The 23573-nt window shown below is 44.3% G+C and overlaps 1 protein-coding gene and 1 long non-coding RNA gene across 4 annotated transcripts; one reads left to right on the forward strand and one right to left on the reverse strand.

Annotated features, from left to right (window-relative positions):
- Positions 1 to 8412: 8412 nt before the first annotated feature.
- Positions 8413 to 12779, reverse strand: LOC146181322 (uncharacterized). The gene is made up of 2 exons (XM_084576374.1): positions 12634 to 12779; positions 8413 to 12173 (listed from the first exon to the last, which is right to left on the reverse strand). Exons 1-2 carry the CDS (start codon positions 12752 to 12754, stop codon positions 11965 to 11967), a joined length of 330 nt encoding a protein of 109 aa, XP_084432500.1. The 5' UTR covers positions 12755 to 12779; the 3' UTR covers positions 8413 to 11964.
- Positions 12780 to 16093: 3314 nt separating this feature from the next.
- On the forward strand, positions 16094 to 22999 carry LOC146181323 (uncharacterized). 3 transcript variants are annotated; one of them, XR_014700197.1, is made up of 3 exons: positions 16675 to 16809; positions 18208 to 18333; positions 22824 to 22999. It is a non-coding gene; the product is annotated as an uncharacterized LOC146181323 (long non-coding RNA). The 3 variants fall into 3 exon arrangements; XR_014700198.1 differs by having other exon boundaries at positions 16791 to 17016; XR_014700196.1 differs by having other exon boundaries at positions 16094 to 18333.
- The last annotated feature ends 574 nt before the right edge of the window (positions 23000 to 23573 follow it).

The raw sequence follows: 23573 nt of genomic DNA on the forward strand, positions 1-23573 counted from the left end.
TAAAATGTAAATTTGTCGCCTTTCTCATCGGGTTGAAATCCAATAGTGGCTCTTCACTACCCGTGTCCGTCCCATAAGATATGCACAGTCGGCTCCCTTCTTCGGTGCCGCTTTCGTTACAGCCATCCATTAACTCTTCTTCGGGATCGTCATCGCTTCCCCCGCTGTCGCCAGTTAGTGTCGATAAACTGCTGCCAGTGTCCGGGGCTTCGTTCTCCGCGGCATCCGAGGAGCCCAGTACGTCGATCACGATTTCATCGTCGCTACCTGAGCTGCAATCCCTCCGCACCGATTGACGAGGTTCAGTGTCCTCCTGACATTCAAGCACACAGTCGACGGCACTGTAGGTGCATGGACCAGCCTTGCAGCTCTCATCGGGCTTAGGTTGATGCACCGGCCACTCGCAGTCAGCTCCTTTCTTCTCGGTCGGCAGAAACAGGTTACAGTGAACGTCGTCAAGGATGCAACATTCCTCGCTGCTCGACTCCATCACTTCACCGCCCTTGCTCTTCACCGTGCTGCTAGCAAAAAGGCCTACCTGCAGTGACGTCGAGGGTATCTTTCGAAGACTTCGATCCTTCTCGGCGTTCTACGATCCCCACTCCGTAGCTGCAAGGTATCACTGAACCAATCAAGGCCGTACTTTGGTGGCGCAAAACCTTGGCCGACGCAATCACTTCCACTGTCCATACACTGCTAGCCCAAATTTCTTCGCTGTACCGAAGGAAGAAGCCAGGATGTTGTTGTTGGCCTCTTGAAACGTAAGAAGACAGAATCGAAGACAAGCTTCGTCATCATTCGTCAATTTGTTTTTCTTCTTCTTTTCGGCGTCCGCGGGGCGCTCGTGACCATGCTTGTACCACAGATTTACAACGCTCGATTCGTGCGAACGAATGGGCCGATTGCACAATCCTGAAACTAAATGCGACAGCCGTGTAGAGAACTTCCAGGGGTCGCCACTGCTGAGCTTTTTAATTTCAGCCGTGATTTCAGCGTTTTCTTCAAAACTAACACAGTTTGAGAGGCACGGGAGGATTCGCAGGAGCACCCGATAACGTGCGGAAGACGACGAAGTGGCGCTGCTGCTTAGCTGTAAAACTATAAAAGATAAAATTTGTATATTTGTTGTCAAGAAAAAAAATGCCGATGATTGCGTTGCTTCCTAATTCAAATTGAGCGCAGCTCATCAGCTGTTTCAGCTTTTCGATAGATTGTTGTTGATGTTGTGGCTGTAGGAAGGAGGAAAAGAAAATGCACGGGGCCTGCTACTGGCTCTGTAGCTGAGCCACCTCCGTTGCCTGACTGATTTATAGGAAGGGAAAGGCGCGGTAACTGTCTCACTTGATTTCTGTGGACACCTCAACCGCGCCGTAAGGGAAGAGAGGAAGGTGGGAGTGAAAGTGGAAAGAGAGAAAGAGGAGCCGTAGTGGAGGGCTACGGAGTAATTTTGGTAATTTCGACCGCCTGGGGGAGGGAACTGACGCGCACCTCCTGTAACGGCGTTAAAGGACCCGTTCTGCAGAAAATCTCAACGTCATGAACGAAAAATCACAATGTTAGAATGGGCCTTATATAGATTGAAAGTCGGGCTCGGATCTAACTGAGAGCATGTGGTCATTTTTTTTTTCTTTCTGATGGGTTCGAATCCATTTGCAGTCATGTGGTTGTTTTTCTTCTTTCTAATCGGTCATCCCTAATTCAGCCATAAAATTGTTTCATTATTGCTTATCATTGATCAGTACCAGCGCTTCTTTAACATCCATGTGAAGATCAATTGTACTTTGCCGGAAGACTGGAAACTGTCAAAAATAAAGCCGTTACATAAAAGCGGAAACAAGCAACTCATCTCGAATTATCGACCAATAGCCCTAACTTGCACCTGCTGTAAGTTAGTGGAGCCTATCATTCATAAACACATTAGCGTATTTCTTGATATTCATTCTATTCTTTCACCAGCTCAGCACGGTTTTAGGAGGGGTTTCTCGACTGGGACCCAACTTGTTGAAGCAATTCATTTGCATCTGCTATTAAACGACCGAAGACAAATAGACGCATTGTTTTTGGACTTAGCTAAAGCATTCGATAAGATCTCTCACTCGAAACTACTAATTAAACTTCGTAGCATATTGAAAAATTCTATACTCTAACTGGTTTCAAGTGTACCTGACATCTAGACACCAATATGTTGTTTATAGAGAACTTCCTTCTAAATTTTTGCCAGTTGAATCCGGGGTACCCCAAGGATCAGTATATTGGGACCTTTACTTTTTCTGATTTTTATTAATGACATTGTTGATGGTTGTGGCGCAAAGCTCTGGTTATATATGCTGACGACTGTGTATTGTATTCTGTCATTAATTCACATGAAGACTATGTTAAGTTGAACACTGACCTCAATCGGCTTCTGAAGTGGTGTGATATACCTGGCAGATGTGTGTAAACTATGCCAAAAGTGTAGTTTTAACTGTGACAAATAAGAAGCGTCCACTGAATTTTGGCTATTCAGCTCACAGTAACCAACTTGTCCAAGCTTCTGAATACAGGTACCTATAGGTCTTCACATAATTCTCACGATTTGTGTTGGGACCATCATATTACACACATCGTTAATAAATTCATGACAAAATTACATTACTTGAAGCGATGTCTCCGTAACTCGTCAAAAGAAGCTGCGCTGGCGTGTAAATCTCTCGTGTTAATTACCTCTTCTTGAATACGGCAATATGATTTGGGATCCGTTTACTTCATAGTTACCATTATTAAAATGAAAAGAGTACAACAGAAAGCAGTCAGGTTTATCTTCAATGAATATGGCAAACCGTCGGTTACGGAACTCAGGGATAGAGCAGCTGGTTTGATTCCATTATCAAACAGAAATAAGATAGCACGATTGCGTTTCCTGTTTAAAGTTGTAAAAGGCAAATTAAGTAGCAGCACTCATGAATTTGTCACGCTTTCTTCGGGTTATGCTACGAGACGCAGAAATCCATTTACTTTGCTTCCTTTTCAAACGAAAAATAATGTCTTTAAGTGTTCGTTCTTCCCTCGAACGGCTGTAGAGTGGAACGGCCTCGATGGTGCGTGGTTTGAGGTGGAAGACATCCAGCAATTTCAGGCGTTCATTGAATGTAGTGGGTGGAATTTAGTCATTCTCATTTACAGTCACTTTTTTGTTTTGTAATTCCATTCATGTCTACGGTCTCATGTATTTTATCCTTTTGGACATTATTTTATAATAGTTTTTGCTATTTTGATGTTCACTGTTGTCATTCCCACCCTGCCACGGCTCCTACCTTGGGGCTAGCAGTATTGCAAATAAATAAAATAGGTAAATTAAGCGATAGCAGTTCTATGAACTCCGTCAGTTCAGTGATTTTCGAAGCCCGAACGCGCGTACTCTGCTGGGCGAAATGCGAAAGACGGAATGCACACATACGTGGTGTGTGTTGTGCGCTAGTGAGCAGAAGAGACTACATAGCAAGTTGTTCTGTTTTGTTCAATACTCCAACCACAGCATCAGGCTGGAAAGGCTTTCGAACAGGAACTTGGATTCCCGCCTCGACTCTGCCGTCCGAGCGGGGTTCCCTATGGTACAGTGCCTAGAACCTATGGAACCGGTTGGCCGCTTCCCGGAAGCGCAGGGGGCGCTGTACGCATTCGGAGCGTGGTCGCGTTGTGTACGTGGTGCTGTGGCGGTTGTGCCGTACTGCGAATCTGCGCCGCGCTGATCCGTTGGTGCCTTGACAAGGCTCGTGCACCACGTGCACTTTTTTCGCTCGCGAGCCGGAATGCGCGCAAATTTAGCTAGCATGTGTGCAAGTGTGCCTTTTTTATGGATATGTGATCGCGTCATGTCCAGAAAACGGGGTAAGCGTGATAGCACGTGTTTCTTGCCCGGGTGCAAGACCGGGTAGCGCTCGTGCAAGGTGAAATGTTCTCTCTTCAGGACACCGAAAATCGCAGGGAAGAGGCAAGAGTGGGAGCGCAACATCAAGCGCGGCTGCAAAGGCAATAACATTGTTTATTGTCTCAGCTAGGACATAAAGGAATATGCAAAACGAAAATTAAAAGGCGTAATAAATGAAAGAAAATAGACTGGCTGTGTCCTAATAAAATTCAAAAGAGAACGGCCCCTTGCGTGCAAGCAATGTACGAAGATGGGTTGCTCGGTGAAAGGCCCACTGCCGTCAGGTGCCGATATTGTCGGCTTCAGTGGCGGGCAAACCCACAAGTGGTGAATATCTTCATTATTTTGTGAGTTGCAGACAGGAAATCCTGGACGTTGATATAAATATCGGATGATCCGGATCGGGGTTGCCCTCACATTACTGTAACACGAATAAGCTAGTGTCGACGTTGGTGAGCGACACTTCAAACCCTGCTTTATTGAGCGAAGTTTTAAGACAGGTAAAGGTAATTGAGATTCCACGGGATGTTACGCAACTCACGAAGTATGCCATCTCAACGCTGTTTCCTGACACTCCAAGATATTACTTGTTGAAACCCCTGCCTCTCAAGAGAAAGGAGCGCAACTTGTACGAGCAAAAACAGTCAACAGGGAGGCCTGCAGAGAAAGAAAAAAAGTGCACTGATCCTGAAGCATCAGTGGAGCCAGTTGAAGAATACAGCGGTGGTGGATCATGTGACGTGAGCCTGCTCCAGGAATGCAGAAAGATGCATGCCATCGCCACTGGGGTCAAATGTCGATCTTTCTGATGTTGAACAATGAACATTCGCATAGTGCCACTCAAGCGAGGACGAATCTCCGGAGGCAATTGCCATCGGCGAGTTCTGTTCCATCGCAGTGGTGAAGCTTCCATGAATGCTGCTGTGTGCATTCGAGGAAACGAAGTCAAGGAGATAGCTGTAAAGCCGACAGAAGAGGTAATTAATCCTATTCAGGACATTGCGAAACTCAGCTTGTGTCCTGGCAGCGGATTGAAGCCTATTACCAAGACCTTTCCCACCTACAATGGGCGTTGCTTAATTTGCGACGAACTGTATCATTATTTCTGATGCAACATGCATATAGCCTGCAAATACTTGCGAAAGTTAACTCAGAACACTCTGTCAAGAAGAAGAAAAAATTAAGAAACAGACTTCTATGTCTCGAGCAGTTTGTCGTACGAAGGACAAGGTGGCAAAGCTGGTAAAAGCTCTCGGTGAAATGAAAAATGAAAATGAACACCTTCAAGGACAGAGTTTGAAAGAAGTGTTAGTGCCCTTCCTCTCAACTAACTGCTGGCTGTTAAAATATGTTTTAGAGGTTGCAAAACGGAAGTCAACAAAAGTGATGGCATATTCTGATGAGTGGCTACTAGGCTTCCTGAGTACCAATAAAGAATGCCTATCAGCAGTTTGCCTGAAGCGCGGTGCGATTTGAAGGGCTCGGGTTCTCATCTTGCGTGCTTTAATTGTGCATGCATCCGAAAGTTTCTAATTCTACATACGTTTTATAACTTAGTTAAACGTCCGAAGAAGTTAAGATGAAACTAAGCGTGAATGAAAACGCCGGCGACAGCGCTCTGTTGCTCGCACACATGGTCCTTGGAGCCTAGAATGTGCGTCTAGTATAGTTCTCCATGCAAGCGCAACTGTTTGCACAAAATCCTCAGAAGTCTTCATTACAATACGACACGGTGGTAGCTTCAGCAGGATAATAGGGTATAAAAAGCAGCTTCGTTTCTACATCGGCCCAGGGGCATGCGCGCAAAACATCGCTCACTCACGAAAAAAAAAAGTCGCATCCGTGGTTATGCCAACAACTCGGCTGCGAATTCAATATTACGACTAAACTGAAATCAAAGACTAAAGAGCGGCATCGCATGTACAAGGCACCTGGGCAATGAGCATACAACGAATGCACGGGCGCGCGCGTCGTCTGCTCCATCAGCAGTGGCGCACTCCGGTACACTCCGGTTCACCGCAGCGCCACCGCGGCGATCATTCAGCGGCAGCCCCCGCCGCGGCCGGCGGACGACAGACTAGCAATATTTCTAGGGACTATAGTGCCTAGAATATACTGGGGCCCGATCCTCGACATTCGCCTTTTCGGCCATGTTGTGACGTACCCGTGACGTGTAAATTGGGGCGGTGCTAAATCGCGTGTACACAGAAATTGATGACGAAATTTAAAAAACAGGGAAAAAAGTTACAAAAAATTAACGCCGTCGTCTGCTACTTGGCGCCGATTACAAAAATGCCAACGCTGCGATGCCGAGAAGCTGAAGGGTCGGTGCGAACCGTGTTTACGCTGCAGGGTAAGGCTGAGGAGATAGTGAGATACTTACGTATACATTGCGGCTGTACTGTACTATTAGTTACGGTCGTTGCGACCACAGTGAATCATAGTACACACGCTGTCGGACGTCCAGCAGCAGCTAGGCTGAGCGAACGGCGGTACTCGACGCAAACCCCACAAACAGCCGGTCAAGTGTGAGCGATGCCTGACTTGAGATGCGTGCATGTGGTTAGCTGTGCGTAAGTTTCATTTATGGACTTAGTCACGCAAAGAAATCGGCGAGTATCAGGATCGAGCTTTGCACATTCACCTCAGCTAGTGGGTATAAAGAAGTTGTTTACGAATACTGAGAATTGGAAGCGTCCAGCAGATTTTCGGGCTGCAGTTGCCACTAGAGAAGAGACACACCTGTTCGACAACAACGCTGGCCTTCTCAAGGTATCACTGCCGTTGGAAACTGCCTGCGGCAGCCCACCGTTTCCATCATGTTAAGTCTGTTACGGCTACGTGTCGGCTTCAGTGGCGTAGCGTGCGGATATCGGCCCGGTGAAGCGGCGTAGTGAAAACACGCATAGTGGAGAGCTCGATTAGGCCATATACCTGGCGATCTTAGCCTGCGCTGACATCGGACCACCTTTAGGATGGAATTAACACGCTGGCGTGTTAATTCCATCGAAATGCGATCGTCGTGACTGGGCTACGCACATACTGCGGGTCAGAGCCGGCGTCTGCATGGTTACACTTTTTATTGAGCCATCGCGGCGGGGACGTTTTCACGCAGCCGCAAAAATAAGCAGATAAGATTTTCTGGCAGCAATGAAAATGCAATAAAAAGTGTAACCATGCAGATGCCCACTGGCAGCAACGGGTTAGCTTTCACGCTGATGGCATTTAATGTGCCCTGAATTAGACGTACATAGCACGTTGTATGCACATTTCACCGCATGCAGAGTGTCACTGTGTTGTGGCAGATGTATTAATTATCTCGTTAAAATGAAATAAAAAAATCTGTCGGTATTATTGTCCTTGGTTTCTGAGCATGTTGCATAAAAACATTTTATAAAAGTAGCAACACTGCTCGTCTGATGCAGGTACACATCACACCACAATGTCACAAGTGAAACAAAATTTGTCAGGTACAGCCGTACAGCCTGTTCCTTTGCTACTGTTTACCAGTTTTGCACTTGCAATAGCATCTGGCACTTTCTTTCAGTGCAGCAAGATTCTTCAGAGGAGAGAAGGGTGAAGAGGTCAGCTAGAGAAATGCCTTCACTTTTTTTATTTGACGCTCAGGAAGTGAAGGAACAGACATGAAGAGTGAATATGATATATGATGCCTAATTACAATGAGCTAGATGCAGTATGGAAACCATTTTCTTGAAGCAATTGTCATTGAATGTAGCATTCATGCACACATTAACCAGTGCACATGCTACACAAAGCCCGAACCTGTCTCTGAGTGAAGCATGGGAGCCAAAGGGGAAAACAAGCGTGACTTTAAGGACACCGTAAGTAAAAAGTAACAGCAAAAAAGGAAAACAGAAGTATGCACAGGGACAATATTAGACAAAAAGAAACATGAATTGCAAGGCTGATGTGGCCTGCAGTACATTATTTTTAGGAGAGACAGCAACGCAATCGGGTGGTGTTCTGGATTTTTTGGCAAAGGGTCATTATTGCCAGGTGATAATACTGTATGATTTGTATTGGCTTTGCCATCCCCTGTGTGCTCTTCCAGCAATGCATAATGTCCAACGTGCAACTAACATCCACTCTCTACACTCTGACTCAAAAACATGCTCAAATGAACCTCACCTGAATACGGGCATAAATATGGGAATAAAGCATGGAATTTACTTTTTCGATATTCTGATTGCATATCATTGGAAAACTAAACGTGATGGCTTGTTTAAATGAGCGTATGATTTGCAGCTAGTGTGTCTTGTATGCATGGTTTTTCCAACAGGTTGCAGTATAGCTTCTGTCCTTTATTTTGGCAAAACATGCACACTTTAAGAGACCTGCTACTCACGCAACACATTCCCTGTAGCTTTAAACAGCTCGCCATTGACTAACAATTGGTGTATTATTTGCTTTCGGTACTTTTTGGCATTTTTTTTACATGCACCTGACATCAAGCCTTGCTTATAAGAAAAATGAAAATTACAATATACAAAACAATACAAAATTTATTTACAGCACTCCACACTCTACAATACACAGCCTAAAATGAAAGGCTGTCACACATTCAAGTAATTACAGTATTGTACTTGTACAGCTCATCGCCATATCTGAAAGGTGGCACGGCCTTGGAGACCAAAGAAGAGAAATTAGTTATACAAAGCAAGGGAACACAAGATAGGGTCAAAAACCCATTCTCCAAGTGTTTGGCCCAAGATAACCCCAGCACCAGCAAAGCAAGCACCCACTGTTTTACCAAAGAGTACCCAACACCACTGAGGATTGGTCCCCAAATGCTCAAACCACTAGGCTGCAACTACAGTCAAGGGATGCTATGCGTTCAGCAGTATTACCAGTATCAAAGTGATGTCGTATGTGCCAAGAGTTGATGTATTTAAATTTTCGTTTCTGCCTAAAACAATCATTGAATGAAACAACCTTGACCGAAGCGTATTTGAAAAAACTTGTTCTTTAAAACTTTTGATAAAGAGTTGGAAATTTGTTGGGCCGCCTAAATGTACATTACCCACCCTGTAACAGCCCGGAAGGGCTAACAGTACTTGCAAATAAATAAATAAATATGGAACTCGTCATTTAAATGGCAGTCGGCACCTGCGACAGAGCAAGTATTCCCTGATTCTGTTATGGACAGGGCAAAGGTAGTTATAGTGTGTGTAAGAATGATTTTATCTGTGCATAAATGCCTGCCACACCTAGAATGCTCCCTTTATGCAGTCTACCAAAAAGCAGAAATGTTTGTCTCAGGAAGACAAGCCTTAAGCATTATTTCAGCAAGTCACTCAATGTGACGGCTATCAGGCAAACCAGCACAGCACTTGAAAACTTCATGCTCTAAAAACAATTGTGGGGACACGCAAGCTCAGCATTTACCGCTATGACACAACAGCTTTTATGGCTCCTGTCTGCAGACTCTCATTCGTGTGAATCGACTTTGCTACTGCTAACACCTAGTATTTATTCTATGATACATATCAGTAGCATATACCTGTAAGTTATCCAATTATGTGGAAGACCACTTGTCTAGATACCTATAAAGCCCACTCTAACCAAGCTGTACGGATGTGGTTCCATGGCCTAAGGGTTGCCTGTCTTATTACCCAAAGATCTTGCAAGGTTTATCACCTCACACATTCATCTCAAAGGTGAAGCCAGAGACATCACATTGAGTACTCGGCCATGTCACCTGTCTGAAATGTGCCCAAGATTTTTCCCTCACAACGTCACATTTTGTGCAGAAAAGAGGCTTTAACGTTGCTGCATCAAAAAAAAAAGCAAGAAGCCAATAGCTGAACATCTACGCTACATTAGGCTCTGCTGGCTCGCAAGACATTTGACCACGGTGCCAACAGCCAAGTTATAGATGTAGCTGTGGCAGAGGCTGTACCACAGAAACAACAGAAGAATGTGGTCAAGATAAAATGAAATCGCTTTGTTCACAAATTCTTCAATACATCATGAAAAAGAATGGCTCACTTATGGATAGTATGACGTCTACTGTGTTCAATAGGATTGTATCTTCAGGAAGTTATCTTTTGAATGCAATCTTAAGAATATATTGTGGTGTTCAATTTAGGCTGTACACATAGCAGACGTGCAAAATATGGAACACATTCTGAGGGTTAAATGCAGAGAGGATTGCTGAAGCTGATATAATAGGAAAGCATAGGGATACTAGATAACGTAGAAAACAAATGTGACAATAGGATAGGTGTAAGTGAAACTAGTGCAGCTGTCACTTATGAGAGCAAAAAGTTATACAACTCAGTACTAGCACAATGGTACAAAATGTTGAAAAGTGATGATGAAACAAAAGTGTCCTTGAAAGTGCTTCCACATAAATGAGATGAAAGTGATTGGCATAAAATGTCTGCCCCTTCCTTAAAATTCTCAATTTAAAGCTCACAAAGAACAATGAAGATAAGGCTACAAAAGCAACTAACAGAAAAAAAAATAATGAAGCAGTTATACACAGCTGCAATCATTCGATAAACATCTCGAGTGATGAAGCCATGCTTCAGTGGCTTAGAGCATGAATATGTGAGCTTTACCAACCCTCCTTTAACATATGTGAGTGCCGGAGGGCATGTGGCAGCAGCAAGAATGTGTCAAGAAGCAACTGGCCCAGATAGCAGCCTCATAATAGGGGTATGGAAGGTCTACACACAACGCTATCATGGAGGGAGATATTTTATGGAACAAGATATGTAGCAATGTACAAAAGGAGCAAAGCATTTTGTAGAGCTGCAGTCAAAAATTTATGAAGGACAATCTTATCAAAAAGATTTTATTTCATTCCTGCGCTTGTGCATCATTATTGTGACTATGGGTTATATAGTGAACATGAAATGTCAAGAAATTTATCTCGTACACAAATGAATGCATTCTTTCCCCTGCGAAGCCACCTTCAAGAACTTTTGCCAGTGGGTGCACATGCACATCAATATCACCAATATCACCTAGTTACAAAACAGAGAAGTCAATAGTTGCCTTTGTAAAAAAAAATGAATACAAAAATGTTCATTGATAGCCGAGCCACACAAATGATGCAGAGGTTAAACAGGTTATCTGGGATCTTGATTAACATGACTAAAAAGCATCGGTAATTGCAGTGCAAAGTGAAAATGGCAAATTTTGCAAAAGTGGAATCTAAAATTGCCAAAATGGGTTGACAAGTTGGCGGGGCCCTCATTTTTCGTGCATACAACAATGAAAGACAATGACCACCAAATAGATGCACAGATTAGCCTTGGGAAAACTAGTTGATTGCTGTTCATCTACGTTCAGCATATGAAGGAAGCAATAGAAAACAAGCATAAAGGCAACCAAATACAAAGAAGCACAGCTCGCTTCACTCTACAGTTCGTGGAAAAACACAGTGGGCACCTCACGTTTCACCCTAGTAGCACACAAGATAGGTGTAACGAAATGGACTCTGCTATGGTAAACGACTGCAGACACATCCACCAGGGTACACGTATGTCAAATATTCTCACTGAAGTAGTATGTCGCAGACTGCTTGCTTGCCACAAACACCAAAGTGAATTGTGAACTATATGTGCACGCACGTCCTACTCAGAATGGCACTTCTGGAGGTAGAAGGAGAACGTTTTTGTACCTTCCTGCGTTTCATTGACATGAAGCACTTAATAAAATGCACACTGAGTTTAAGCAGAACACAAAAAAGCAAAGTATACAACAAAGAATGACAGCTCTCAGCGAGGGCCACAGCACTTGTAGAATACACTCAGTATGTCTACAGATGGTAGACAAAAAATTATAGCACCAAAGAAAGGTTTGGTTTGGTTTGTGGGGTTTAACGTCCCAAAGTGACTCAAAGTGACATTGATCACTTGTGGCATATATCAAAATCATGACAGCGAGTGAAAATTTCAAGTGCAGGTGATCAAGTTGTTCTTGTCCAAGTTAATATAAATGTTGCATGTCCTCTTCCTTGTACTTGTTGATGTTCCTGCTGCGATTACCATTTGCAGGTGGCGTCAATGTCATGTGATCTGCACACACTACAAGCTGTAACGATCTTCAAAAAGAGCTGTCCATCTGCATAGCACTTCACATCTGATGTGGCCGTCCAGGGACAAGGCGTGGCCTCCCAGATTATACAAGCCTAGCAGAGAGGTTAATGATGTTGAATATGGCCCCAGGACTTCTCGCCCACATGATGACTCGGATCGGAAGTGCTGCAATGGCTGCACAAGGTCCACACGATCACCTGCAAATGTTTAGTGCCTAAATTATATGCGAATAAAATATCAAACACGCATGGCACAGGAACATTCAAAATCATCAATGCTGCAAGCTAAGCTGCGGTAAAGTGTAATCTATGAATGCAAGAAATGGTCAGTGCAATACCTAAGTGAACCATTTCCGTAACAGGTAAAGACGGGTTGGTGGCGGAAATTGTAGTGCGAAGGTTAACTTTTTTCTATTTTGCAACTAAAGGAACGACTTATATCAGGCGATTTCACATTACTTTCCTTTCTCGGTCTTCGAAACCATTAGCCAAGAAATCTTGACAACTACGAGCACACTCAGTTTTTTTTTTTTTTTTTTCGCCGCATGCGTCCTGTAAGTATTCCTTTAATCTTCAGTCATTTCCCGCCTGCGCACAACTTGAATGCGAATGACGCTGTATGAACAGTCACCTTTGCAGGTTTTCCTATTGCGCTTACCTCTATGATGCTCGACGTGCTGCAGCATTTCCAGCAGATTGACTGCGTTGCCTTGCTGGCCGACACCCATCGAGAAGCCCGACACATTCCAGGAGCTCGTTGCTCGGCCGAACGAATACATTTCGTGCCATCCTACATCAGAGGCGTTCACCAATGCCGATTCCACCCGAAACACCCGAGCGCAGAGCAATTCTCGCCTCGGAGTTTGCAAAGCCGCCACAGTATACACTCCTCAGATCTGACTGTACTGACGAGCTATCTTTCAAGGCAATTTGACAGCATTGCTGTGCTGCAGCAAATCCTCGATCACTACTTGCAGACGACGAACTGCACGAAGACCACTCGTAAGCGTACCTCCCTCCATGGCCGCCGCCATTGCTGGGTTATTATAACCGCGCAGACCAATAATTTCTTACCATGGAAGAAAGGGTTTGAAATAAGAAAGCAGTTAACGCCGTCACGCGGCCGCACGCTTCTGCCCCATTAGAGATTGTCTCAAACGTCCTTTATTTCATACGCGCTCATAATTTGCCTTTCTATTCCGTTTAAAAAGCCATACAAGGTGTATATAAAGTTATCCTTTTACTTTTAATAACAAGCTAAGAAACTACGGTAGGCTAACGGCTGCATAAATCAGCTTGCCTGTCGCCATAGTCTCATTAGCATAATTCGGGCACCTCGCCACTCGGCGAAATTATGGCGGCCAAACGTCAGCATTTTCGGTAATGGCGGCACGTCAGTTACGTCATGACGCGTCAATTTGACGTTATCTAAATATGCTTGCGTATCACGTGTTTCACGTGACATAGCTCCAGCCAATCAAATTTGAGCATCCGCTCCTTCCCAGTATGCCATTATTTTCATCACATTGGTTAATCGAGCGTAAGTGTTCTCCAAACCACCATCAGTAACTTTGCTTCCACTCCAAAATCATTCGTATTTGTCATCCAGGCAACAAGGATAGCTCCGGTTGAAATCAATTTTCACGGCTACGTCATTTTGACGTAACCGCTAAAAGTGCTTGCCTCAACTGATGGTTTCGCGCCACAAGTTTGAAGCACGTGACTCTTTTCTGAGCCAATCAGAAAGACAATATGGCGCCGCCAGGGGAAGGCGAATATCGAGGATCGGGCCCCTGGCTAGTGTGCCGACCGCGGCCTCCTGGGTGGCGCCGCCAGCGATGAATGCCGGCGGCCGCCGCCAGGGGCGCTGCAAACTGGGTGGGTACCTGTCACGACGCCCGCAGCCTACCGCGCTCTCGCAACACCGGCAAGAGGTCTAGGCGCGCGCTGCATTTCTTTGCTTTCGTCAAGTTGGTAACAGACCACAGTTCTACTGGAGGCAGCTGACTACCAGTTTAAAGGTTTGTTTTGAACTTAGACTAGAATTTTGCGGCATATTCAATCATCGCCGCTTCGGTGTAACTTCGAGTTTTGAACATCCCCGGTGCTCACAAAGTAAAAACGGAATATGTACCCGGGCGACGGTAGCACCATAGGCTTTTATTGGTGTAATGTCATTTTGGTAGCTTTTTCCTAACAAAATGTAAGGATCATATGTGTACATGTGTTTTACCTACACTAATTCAACTGAAATAGATCAGTAATAGATTTATTTGTAATTGGTGGTTCTGAATGTGTACTCTACATTTGCTGACAAGCAAATACGTGCAGTTTAGTCATAGCGTGTGTGTGTGTGTGTGTGTGTGTGTGTGTGTGTGTGTGTGTGTGTGTGTGTGTGTGTGTGTGTGTGTGTGTGTGTGTGTGTGTGTGTGTGTGTGTGTGTGTGTGTGTGTGTGTGTGTGTGTGTGTGTGTGTGTGTGTGTGTGTGTGTGTGTGTGTGTGTGTGTGTGTGTGTGTGTGTGTGTGTGTGTGTGTGTGTGTGTGTGTGAATAATGCAGGAAATAACAATACAAGACTTGTTTTTATTGCTACAATAACAAGACGCAGACAGTTGGATGCAGAGCATGAAGGGGAGCATTTACTGGCAGCGGCGCTGTTTAAGAAACCTTTGTCGTTGCCTTCGAGCTTCCCTCTCTTTGTTTAGCCCCTTGACAAAAAAACGAAACCTTAAGAGAACATAAAATTTTACAACTGCAGTGAGAATTGCCTTTTCATGCTCTGGACAGCCAAGTTCAGGAAAAGACACCTGCTGTAGCTGGGTCAAGAATTCAACTAAACTTCCTTCATGGAGTTCGTTTTTACTAAAAAACGTTGTAAAGGCATCCTCCATGGCCTTTACAGCAGTTAACAAGCTCTGGCTAGGGTACACCAGGCCCCCATTATCAAAATGAGCAGTAAAGTATGAAGAAGCATCGGCACCAGCTTCTGCTTTGCTGACGCAAAGATAGTCTGCACACCGTGGACAGCAGCTCCTGGCAATCATCTTTCTTGCCACATAGCCTGTAGTATAATAAATTAGAGCACTATTGCTCTTTTTTTCTGTGTATGATTCATGGTCACTGCTAGACACGATTACTTCAACAACGTCATGAGCTTCGCTGAGATTTCCGTGGTCAAGTAGGTCATCTATTTTCTCTGAGAGAAAACTGCTCGTTGTTTCACACAGCTCATTTGGGTTTAGCAGTGCTTTGATCACCTCTGGGGTGCGATTTCCTCCTCTAGGCGGTTTCGCCAGGTTGTAGAACGCTAGTAGATTCACAGTCACGAGAAACTGTGAAACGGTGGGGTGGTCGTTGCATCCCGACGACTGCCTAATTATCCCAAAAAGGTTTTCAATTTTATCCTGGCTTAATCGGGACGTAAGCAGATATTTGAACCCCACAGCCGACGTCAGGAACGACAACAAGTCAAGTGTGCTCTTGATCGTCACTCTTAATCCTGCCGATGTGTTTTCCGTAAGGAAGCCACCGCCAGCTGGTTTCGCATGCTGCTCCCATTCCTGCAGATACTCTAAGAAGCCTTTGATATATTGTTCGTTCGGACTATTAGGCTTGAGTGCCTTCTCGCTTGTTCGCGAAGTCATTATACGAATCAGACGGTTCATATCTTGCACGAAATCTACTGTCGGCTGCAATATCCCATATGAAGACTGAATTTGTTCTTTGTAAATGAAAAGTCCTTTGATGACTTGGTCACCAAACAGCTGAAAAGCGATGTCAACTTTCATTTTTTCAAAGCTGTTCGGCTTGATGTGTGCATTTGTTATGCTTGGCATCACCTTGAGGGTCACATTTTCCCGATCCACTTCGAAAGCTGCTTGTATGATGCCGCAGTGAACATGTCCAGCTGGTGTGAGGTATCCTTTTGCAACAAACCCGTTTCTGACATTCTTAATCAAATGTGGAAAGTCCGAGAAAAAATACAGCTTTCTCTTTTGATCTACTGGGTGCTTGGTGCTATTTCGGACGTGGCTTGTAGAACCTGGGAAAAAATCAAATAAATCCAAAATGATAAAATCTGGTATTATTCCATCGCCACATTTTAAACAATGCAAACCTAAAGCTTCAAAATAGCAAAACACTGTAAAAGAGCAATTTTGTATCTTGCGTGAAATTACATCCCAGACGGCCACTGACGTCCGACGGACAACCGAACTCGGCCGCAACTCGGCGGCCGATTTCGGACGTCCGCCGGAATTCCGGCGTACGTACGAAAGCGGATGGTCGAATCCGTTCGCCCAGCGGACAGCCGCCGTACGTCCGCCACTGGATTTGCTTTTACACAGCTATGATATAGTTTGTAGTCGTCGTGCTCGTCTGAACTGCGTATAAATCAGTAATGCCATCAAGTCTGCATTATATGATGCCAGTGCGAATCGATGCGATAGAAAGCGTTTCCATTAAACAGTTTTTTTTTTATTTTCCGCATGTTTCATCGTTGAATTCTTCCATCAAAAATTTTTGATTAAAAGTTAAATGACCATTGAAAATTTTTCTATCATGATGCTTCGGTGAAATTTTAATCAGTGGCTGAATAGACGCAGCAAGCAGCAAGCTCAAAAAGAACGAAACCGAACCTATCCTCAAAAAAATCTGAAATGAGCCAATCCAGTCCACCTGACAAGTTGAAGTTTAGTCATAGAAGATGGCTTCACGTTTCCGTGTTCTGCATTTTCTGCGCAGTTACAAATACCTACGGCTGTAATGCACTGCTAACATTGTTTTTGCTGTGGCTTGGTGCGGCTGGCACACTTTGTTCACCGGCTGATTCCAAAGTAAGTATTTCACCGAACTTTTGTTTCTTTAGTTGAACTTTTCGATGCACCGATAGTGGTGAGCTTTTGCGTAAGGAAACAGCTCTGTACAGCAGCCGAACGGTCGAGTGTTTTAGGCGAGACTGACAGGATGGCTCCGCGCCGACTAACTAAAGTGCAGCCTCAAGTCTGAGGGCCATCTTTTCGGCATTACTGGACGCTGCGCCAGTAAGCCGCGCAACTTCTCTGTCTCTGATAAAGGAGTGCCTGCCCGAGCTTTAAAGGAGTTAATTTGTTAACCATGCGCAACGTGCTGAGTTGTAAAAACTATACGAGAAAACTTTTGCACTCCTCAAGCCTATCGTGCGACATGCCTACACTTGTGAAAACGTCGCGAGTTTTTTTTTTTTTTTTTTTTTTTTTTTTTTTTTTTTTTTTTTTTTTTTTTATGGACAGCCGCTGATCTTTCTCTCTCGAGCTTTACGGCAACTACAGTTTCTAGAAGGAACGGCTGTAGCTACTAAATAACTAAAGGTTTAGTACTCTCCTTCAGCTTTGACAAACCAGGACAGCACCTTGCGCATGTTGGTTATGCATGTGGGACCGTACCGCGCAGAACAACCGGACAAGGAGATGAGAGAAAAAAAAAAAGTCAGCACTTGTCTTTTTCTTGACCCGTTGTTCTGCGCTGTTCTGGCACGAATTTGACATACCGCCGCCGCGATACAGTTGGGCTGTGAGCTCTGGTGCCTGCAACGCCTTCTTTTATGCAAAACAGGCGTACTGGGAGGCCAGCAAGCCGCGGGCTCAAAAAAAAAAAAAAAAAAAAAAAAGTTGAGCAAAAGTGAGATGAAAACAAAATTGTTGTTGCTTTGACCTTACAGATGTTCAAAGGCTCCTCAGAACTTCACTGCATTATTGACTGCGAGATAATGCCAAAGCTGCACTAGAGCTATGCAGCACCTTATAGTGCATGATACTGAGCTTATGTGTCGCACTGAAAGCTCTTACCATGTTCTTAGATTATCATATTAAAGTAGCTTTAAACCCATGCTTGTTAATACAGTGATAGCCATAAATTGAATCTAGGTCATCATGCTCACATACAAGGCTTCTGATAACCGCTGGTCACATGATGTGGGCTATAGCAGAAACCTGTACGTGGTCATCTTACAAGCATTTGTGCAATTGATGCTTTTAATGTGTTGTAAAAGATTTTGTGTTCTGTTTCTGTATGGGAATGCTTTCCTGATTGAAGGCTAACATTTGGCTTGCTACAGCAAAACCTCTACCTAGTCATCCTAAAAACAGCACTGCAGTTGGTGCTTTTAATGTATTGTAAAAGTATTTGTGTTCTGCTTCTGTATGGCAATGCATTTCTCGTTGAAGACTAGCATGAGGCTTCCAAAAATTTTTCAGATGCCATTTGCTGTAGCCGATTTCGTAGGCCAACAGGAAGCAGCACTTTGAACATGGAAAACTGTCATCCACGGGGGAAAAACAGCAACATCCCTTTGCATTCTCATTTCTTTGGTATGGCTAAAAGTGAGTATTGTATCATTATCTATATTATTAATATTGAATCATGATTGTCAGTGTTGAAGTTGTTTGAGCGTGATGATTTTAAACACACAGGACATCCCTTCGACATTAAGGTTTTAGCTTGTTTACATGTAGGGTGTAGAACTGGTTTCAACAAACTTTATGCAGCAAATTCTTTTTACATTGTCCACCATGTTACTTTTTGTCATTGGACACAGTCGTCCACTCTTAGCTTGAACGGGAATGTGTGGCATGCAGTTTGCAAAATAGCAATGCATCCGTCACAGCCATGCATCAAGGCTAAGTGGCTTGTGCGTAGAGGGACCAGCCGCTCCAGCTTCACATCATCTGCCTCTTTGCTCCGGTGTGCAGACGTGCATTGAGGCAAAGTGGTTTATTTGTAGAGAAACCAGGAGCTTCTTTGTCACATCTGGCTGTTTGTTACGGTGTGCAGATGCGCATTGAGGCAAAATGGCTGATGTGTAGAGGGACCAGGAGCTGCTGCTTAACGTCCTTCGCCTCTTTACTACAGTGCACAGCCGTGCATTGATGCTAAGTGGCTTGTGCATGTAGGGCCCAGGAGCTGCAGCTTCACGTCTGCCTCTTCGCTCAGGTACACAGGTGCGTATTGAGGCAAAATGGCTTATGCATAGAGGGACCAGGAGCAGCTGTGTGGCGTAGTGTGTATATTTGCTATGGTGTGTATCGAAGTACAATGGGGGGCTCATGTGTAAAGGTACCATGAGCTGCTGCGTCATGTCGTCTGCCTCTTTACTATGGTGCGCAGGCATGCATCAAGGCAAAGGGGCTTATGCATAGAAGGACCAGGAGCTGTTGCTTCACATCTGCTATGATGCGCAGCTGCGTATTGTGGGTGGTGGTGGAAAAAATTGCCATCAGATACAAATACAGGAGGTTACTAGCTGACCCTGAGGGGGCCTGTCCTGACAAAAACAAGGGGTCCCTAGTTTGGGACCCCAGTGGTGGTAGAGGGACTAGAGGCTGGTACTTCACGCTGTCTGCCTCTTCGCTACGGTGTGCAGCTGCGATGGATGCAGTGGCATCTCAAAAAGTGGATGCCACGCACTCGCATGTTCAGCCTGAGTGGACGACTGTGTACCTGCTATAGCTTTGTTATTCATAGAATAAACCTAGGCCAAGTTGGATAAATTATAGCTCACCTCATATGTGGTCAGCAAAGAAAAGCCACTTCAGAAAATTTGATGCATTTACTGTGATAGGGTTCTTATTCATATACATGCTACTGACAAGTCAGATTCTTCAACCTCAGAAATGCCAGAAAAATAACCAAGGGCGCGTCTGCAATAGTCTAGCTTGCTCTTTCTCTGCAGACTTGAGTCAGATGTGTGTTCCATAGCTGTGGGTGGGACAGGCGTGAATCTTTGATTTTAAGCTTGCAACAAGTATATTATTGTAGTTTAAAGGCAAAACGGTACTAATAATCGTAGCCCCCCGTGGCCTTTATCCCCTTTTAATAGTGTTGCTAGACACTGAATTACTAGTTTAGTCTGCACTGTTTCTGTCTAGTTAATGTGCGGAGATGTACATATATTTATATGACTTGGAGTTGTCGACTTTGTACTTAGAAACATTGTAGTGTTATCTGATGTGTTGCTTTCATTTCTTTAATGATTTCTGTAAGGGATCGGTGGGTATGCTAGGCACCATTATTAGTCTGCTCTTTTTGGGTCACCTGTTCAATGCCCAGCTGCGGCCGTCTCCCACTTGCCCTCGGACAGGAGGCGGAGAGATGCGCACAGATAGGCAGCTACAGCAGCTACAGTGCTTAACGGAAACGTAGGCAGAGAGGGAAAGAAGTCCCCTCTTCCGAGGACTTTGCTGTCGCACTCGAAGACGCGGGGACAGGCAGTTTGTTCTCGTTGCTGTGTCATGTAGGGGGCTCATTTTTATTTAAGGAGCTTTACGAACAGTATACAACTAAGGGGTCCTTAGTACTAAGCGTACTAAGGGATCCTTAGTACGCTGACTGGACCCATCACCCGGAGGCAGCACAGCTTTGAAACGAGCATCTCTTTTGGAAGAACTGCTTATCGTTCAAAGAAAAAACACTGTCAGGTTGAAGGGTGTAAGGCCCTCTTCCTTGTTGGGGAGCCCATAAAAGTGACAATTATTCAGTGCAGGCGCGCTGAGTGGGGTCTCGTTGAGGATTCCAACCCTGGATGTTAACAATGGTGGGAGATAGCCGCGTTGAAAAAGGGCAAGTGTGTAACAGTGACGGTATGATGTGGGTTGGCTCTTCTGATGTGGTCCGCAATGGTGCTGACTCGGACGCCAATAATTGCAATAATTGCCCTGTAAAAGGAGCCGCCAAGGATGCAAGCTTTGGGCAATGGTTGCGCACGTGGGACACCGTTTTGATGGGTTCTAATTATTTATTTTCTTTTTTTTTTTCCTAGGGGAGAGAGTTTAACATGTGACCTAGTGAGCCAATCATTTCGAGGTCCATTCTCTAAATTCCGTTTGTTGTGAAACGAATTTGTTGTCCCTTTTGCATTGCTTGTATTAGGGAGAGGGTGAAGAACTTATGAAAGTGGAAAGACATGCCAAAATGTTTGTTAGCCAGTCATGTGTGAGTTCGTTGTCATCGGGGAGAAGAAATGTGGGCAGAGTCCCGAAGTTAATGAAACGGCCCCGCGGTCTGGAGAACTCGTTCTGAGCTAGATTTTGATCCCTTTACTCTTCGGCATAGATCATGGTCATTGTTTCACCTGTTGTAAATACGTACATTCATGTATAAAATTTTCAGTTCATCTTCCTCTCCGTGTGCAAGTTGTTGTGGCCAGATGCAGTAAATTCACTATTTTCATTTCTATATAATGTGCCTTTCAGAAGATGGTGAGCTCTTTTGTTCAATCCTGTAAGAAAGCTGCAAAGCGCTCCCAAATCTTCCACAAAACTGTGTGATATCTTTAATACTAACTGCGGCTTGGTGTCACTCAAAACATGTAATTGAGGTAGATTTCTTCCCCCCCCCCCTCTCTTTTTGTTCGTTCAAATGAGGATCAGCGGACACTAACTCTTGCTTTTGTAATGCCCTAGGCCCCGCCTTAAGGTAGTACTCCAATGTCGATGCCATTTTTATAGCTATGGCTGTCCAACAGCACTAATGTCTTTTATACACTTCTTTTACTAATCTCTTACCCAAGTGGTGGCTTATACTGCGGGGGCGAAAGTCTGGACAGTATGTCTGTAGATTTTGGACTAGAATCGCGATGTAAACGAATTGTGACCTTATTTCTCTTGCACACATGAAAGAACTAACGTTCAACTTTCACATCGACAAGTATGGTCCCTGGTCGATGTGAAAGTTATGTGCTTTGATTGCAGTTTGTGTAGTCCACACGCTTGTCCCCGATATTACATAGGGGCAAATTAGGCGCCTTTACAGGGGCAGTTTCTTTGGCGCCCACTACCTTCCCCATAAAAAAGCTACAGTGTTTCTTGTGAACAGCTGGCTGCATTTATAAATACCATTATTTTTTTTGTAATTTGTTGTGCGTAGTTGAGAAATCCATGACATACATCCATGCTGCATGCTGCCGGTAATACATCATGAGCTTGGGGTTATCAGCTTTTTGTGTTTTGTGTAACTATAAGCCTTGCTATTGTAATGTCACATATAGCGCTGTGGGTAAACAAATAACTTTACTTTTAACTCTTGTAGAAGCATGAACACTGCGCAATCACTGCGGCGGGCTATGCTTCCACATTGGGCTTTAGCCACATGTCAAATGTCTATCTTTATTCTGCTGCAGCAGCTTGCATGTTATCAGATAAGTTAATTCGTCGCAGCTGCTCTAAGGAGACGCTTTCTAGACGCTTGTAGCCTGGATGTTGATGTCGATATACCCCCGACACGCCCAGGGAATGTCTTCAGTAGAGGGTACATGGAAACCAGCGAAATGTGCAGTTTACAGAACAAAAAGGTAACAATTTTAAATGATGTTATTATTGATCACTTCTTTTCAGAGCAGGAACAATGACTTTAGAAATCTGCCTGTTAAACCGCTCAAAATGCAGGTTTCTGCCGCCAATGCGTACCTGTGTAATACTGCAATGCTCTGGCTGTGCTTTATGTTCATATACAGCATCCTTTATGCTTAATATCTCTGCATGTGCACTCCATGTCTTGGGCATTGCTGAGGGCGCATAGCAGCAAGCATAACATGCCATGTTTGTTCAGAGTGGCATGTTCAAATAGACAACATAAAAACATTAAAATACTGAATGCCAGGTTCTTGTCAAACTACGTTTGTATCTTTTGTTATTCTGCATGGGTTTTGCTGCAGTTATATGACCTTTCTATATAGTATGTGACAGTTCTGAATGGAGATGCATGCCTACAGTGCCATCTGGAAAAAGCAATTGAGAGAAACTGGCAGTTGCCCTTGGAGATGTGTAATCAAAGTTCAGCACAGATAACTTGAATTTCATTTTCCCTTCTATTGCAGGAGGAGCCCAGCCTGCTCTTTCCATCTTAGGCCTGAAAGACTAGCAACAGCTGATCGAGCAAATGCACAGGATAGTAACTGCTCCTGGAATCCCGGCCTGCGGAGGCCGCCCACACAGAACTCGATCATCTCGCTAATTCCGAAATATTAGGTTTCAATAAATACCTTTTCCTCCACCACCTCCCCAAGGGAAGAGCTGTCACGGCCAAGGATAATTAAAAAAATTATTCAAGTAGATTCTTAATACTCCAGTTGGCCTGCATTTTACCATGCCATTCCTTAACATCGATATTTTTTTTAGTGTAGACTATTTATGCATGCAGTTTTTGCAATAAAGGCAAAAAAAAATGCTTTTTTTACAACCTCGCATGCTGGTATGCCTATGCACTTAGCATGTTTTCAGGAATGGTGCATTTGTGTAAAGCTCAGCTAGCATATGTGCCTCTTTGATGGAAGTTTTAATTGCACACTACTGTTCAGTGCTTTGTGTGTGAAAGTAAAGCAGACAACAGGAAACTTGAACCTGTTGCATATTCTATTGTCTGCTTTACTCTCACGACAAAGGCATTGAGCACTAGTATGTGACTGAAATTTCCATGGCACATGCTTGCTGAGCTTTACACGAATGTTATTGACAAGTTTTTACACTAATAGCGGGCCCTGCAAGCATGTTCCGGGAAACGTCCGAATGTCCGCCTCCGGATGCCCGTCGGACGTCCGTGGGACGCGATCCGGATCCACGAACGATAG

This window comes from Amblyomma maculatum, chromosome 8 (genome assembly GCF_055883805.1).
Source record: "Amblyomma maculatum isolate TAMU_Amacu chromosome 8, ASM5588380v1, whole genome shotgun sequence".
In the NCBI taxonomy this organism is placed as follows: domain Eukaryota; kingdom Metazoa; phylum Arthropoda; class Arachnida; order Ixodida; family Ixodidae; genus Amblyomma; species Amblyomma maculatum.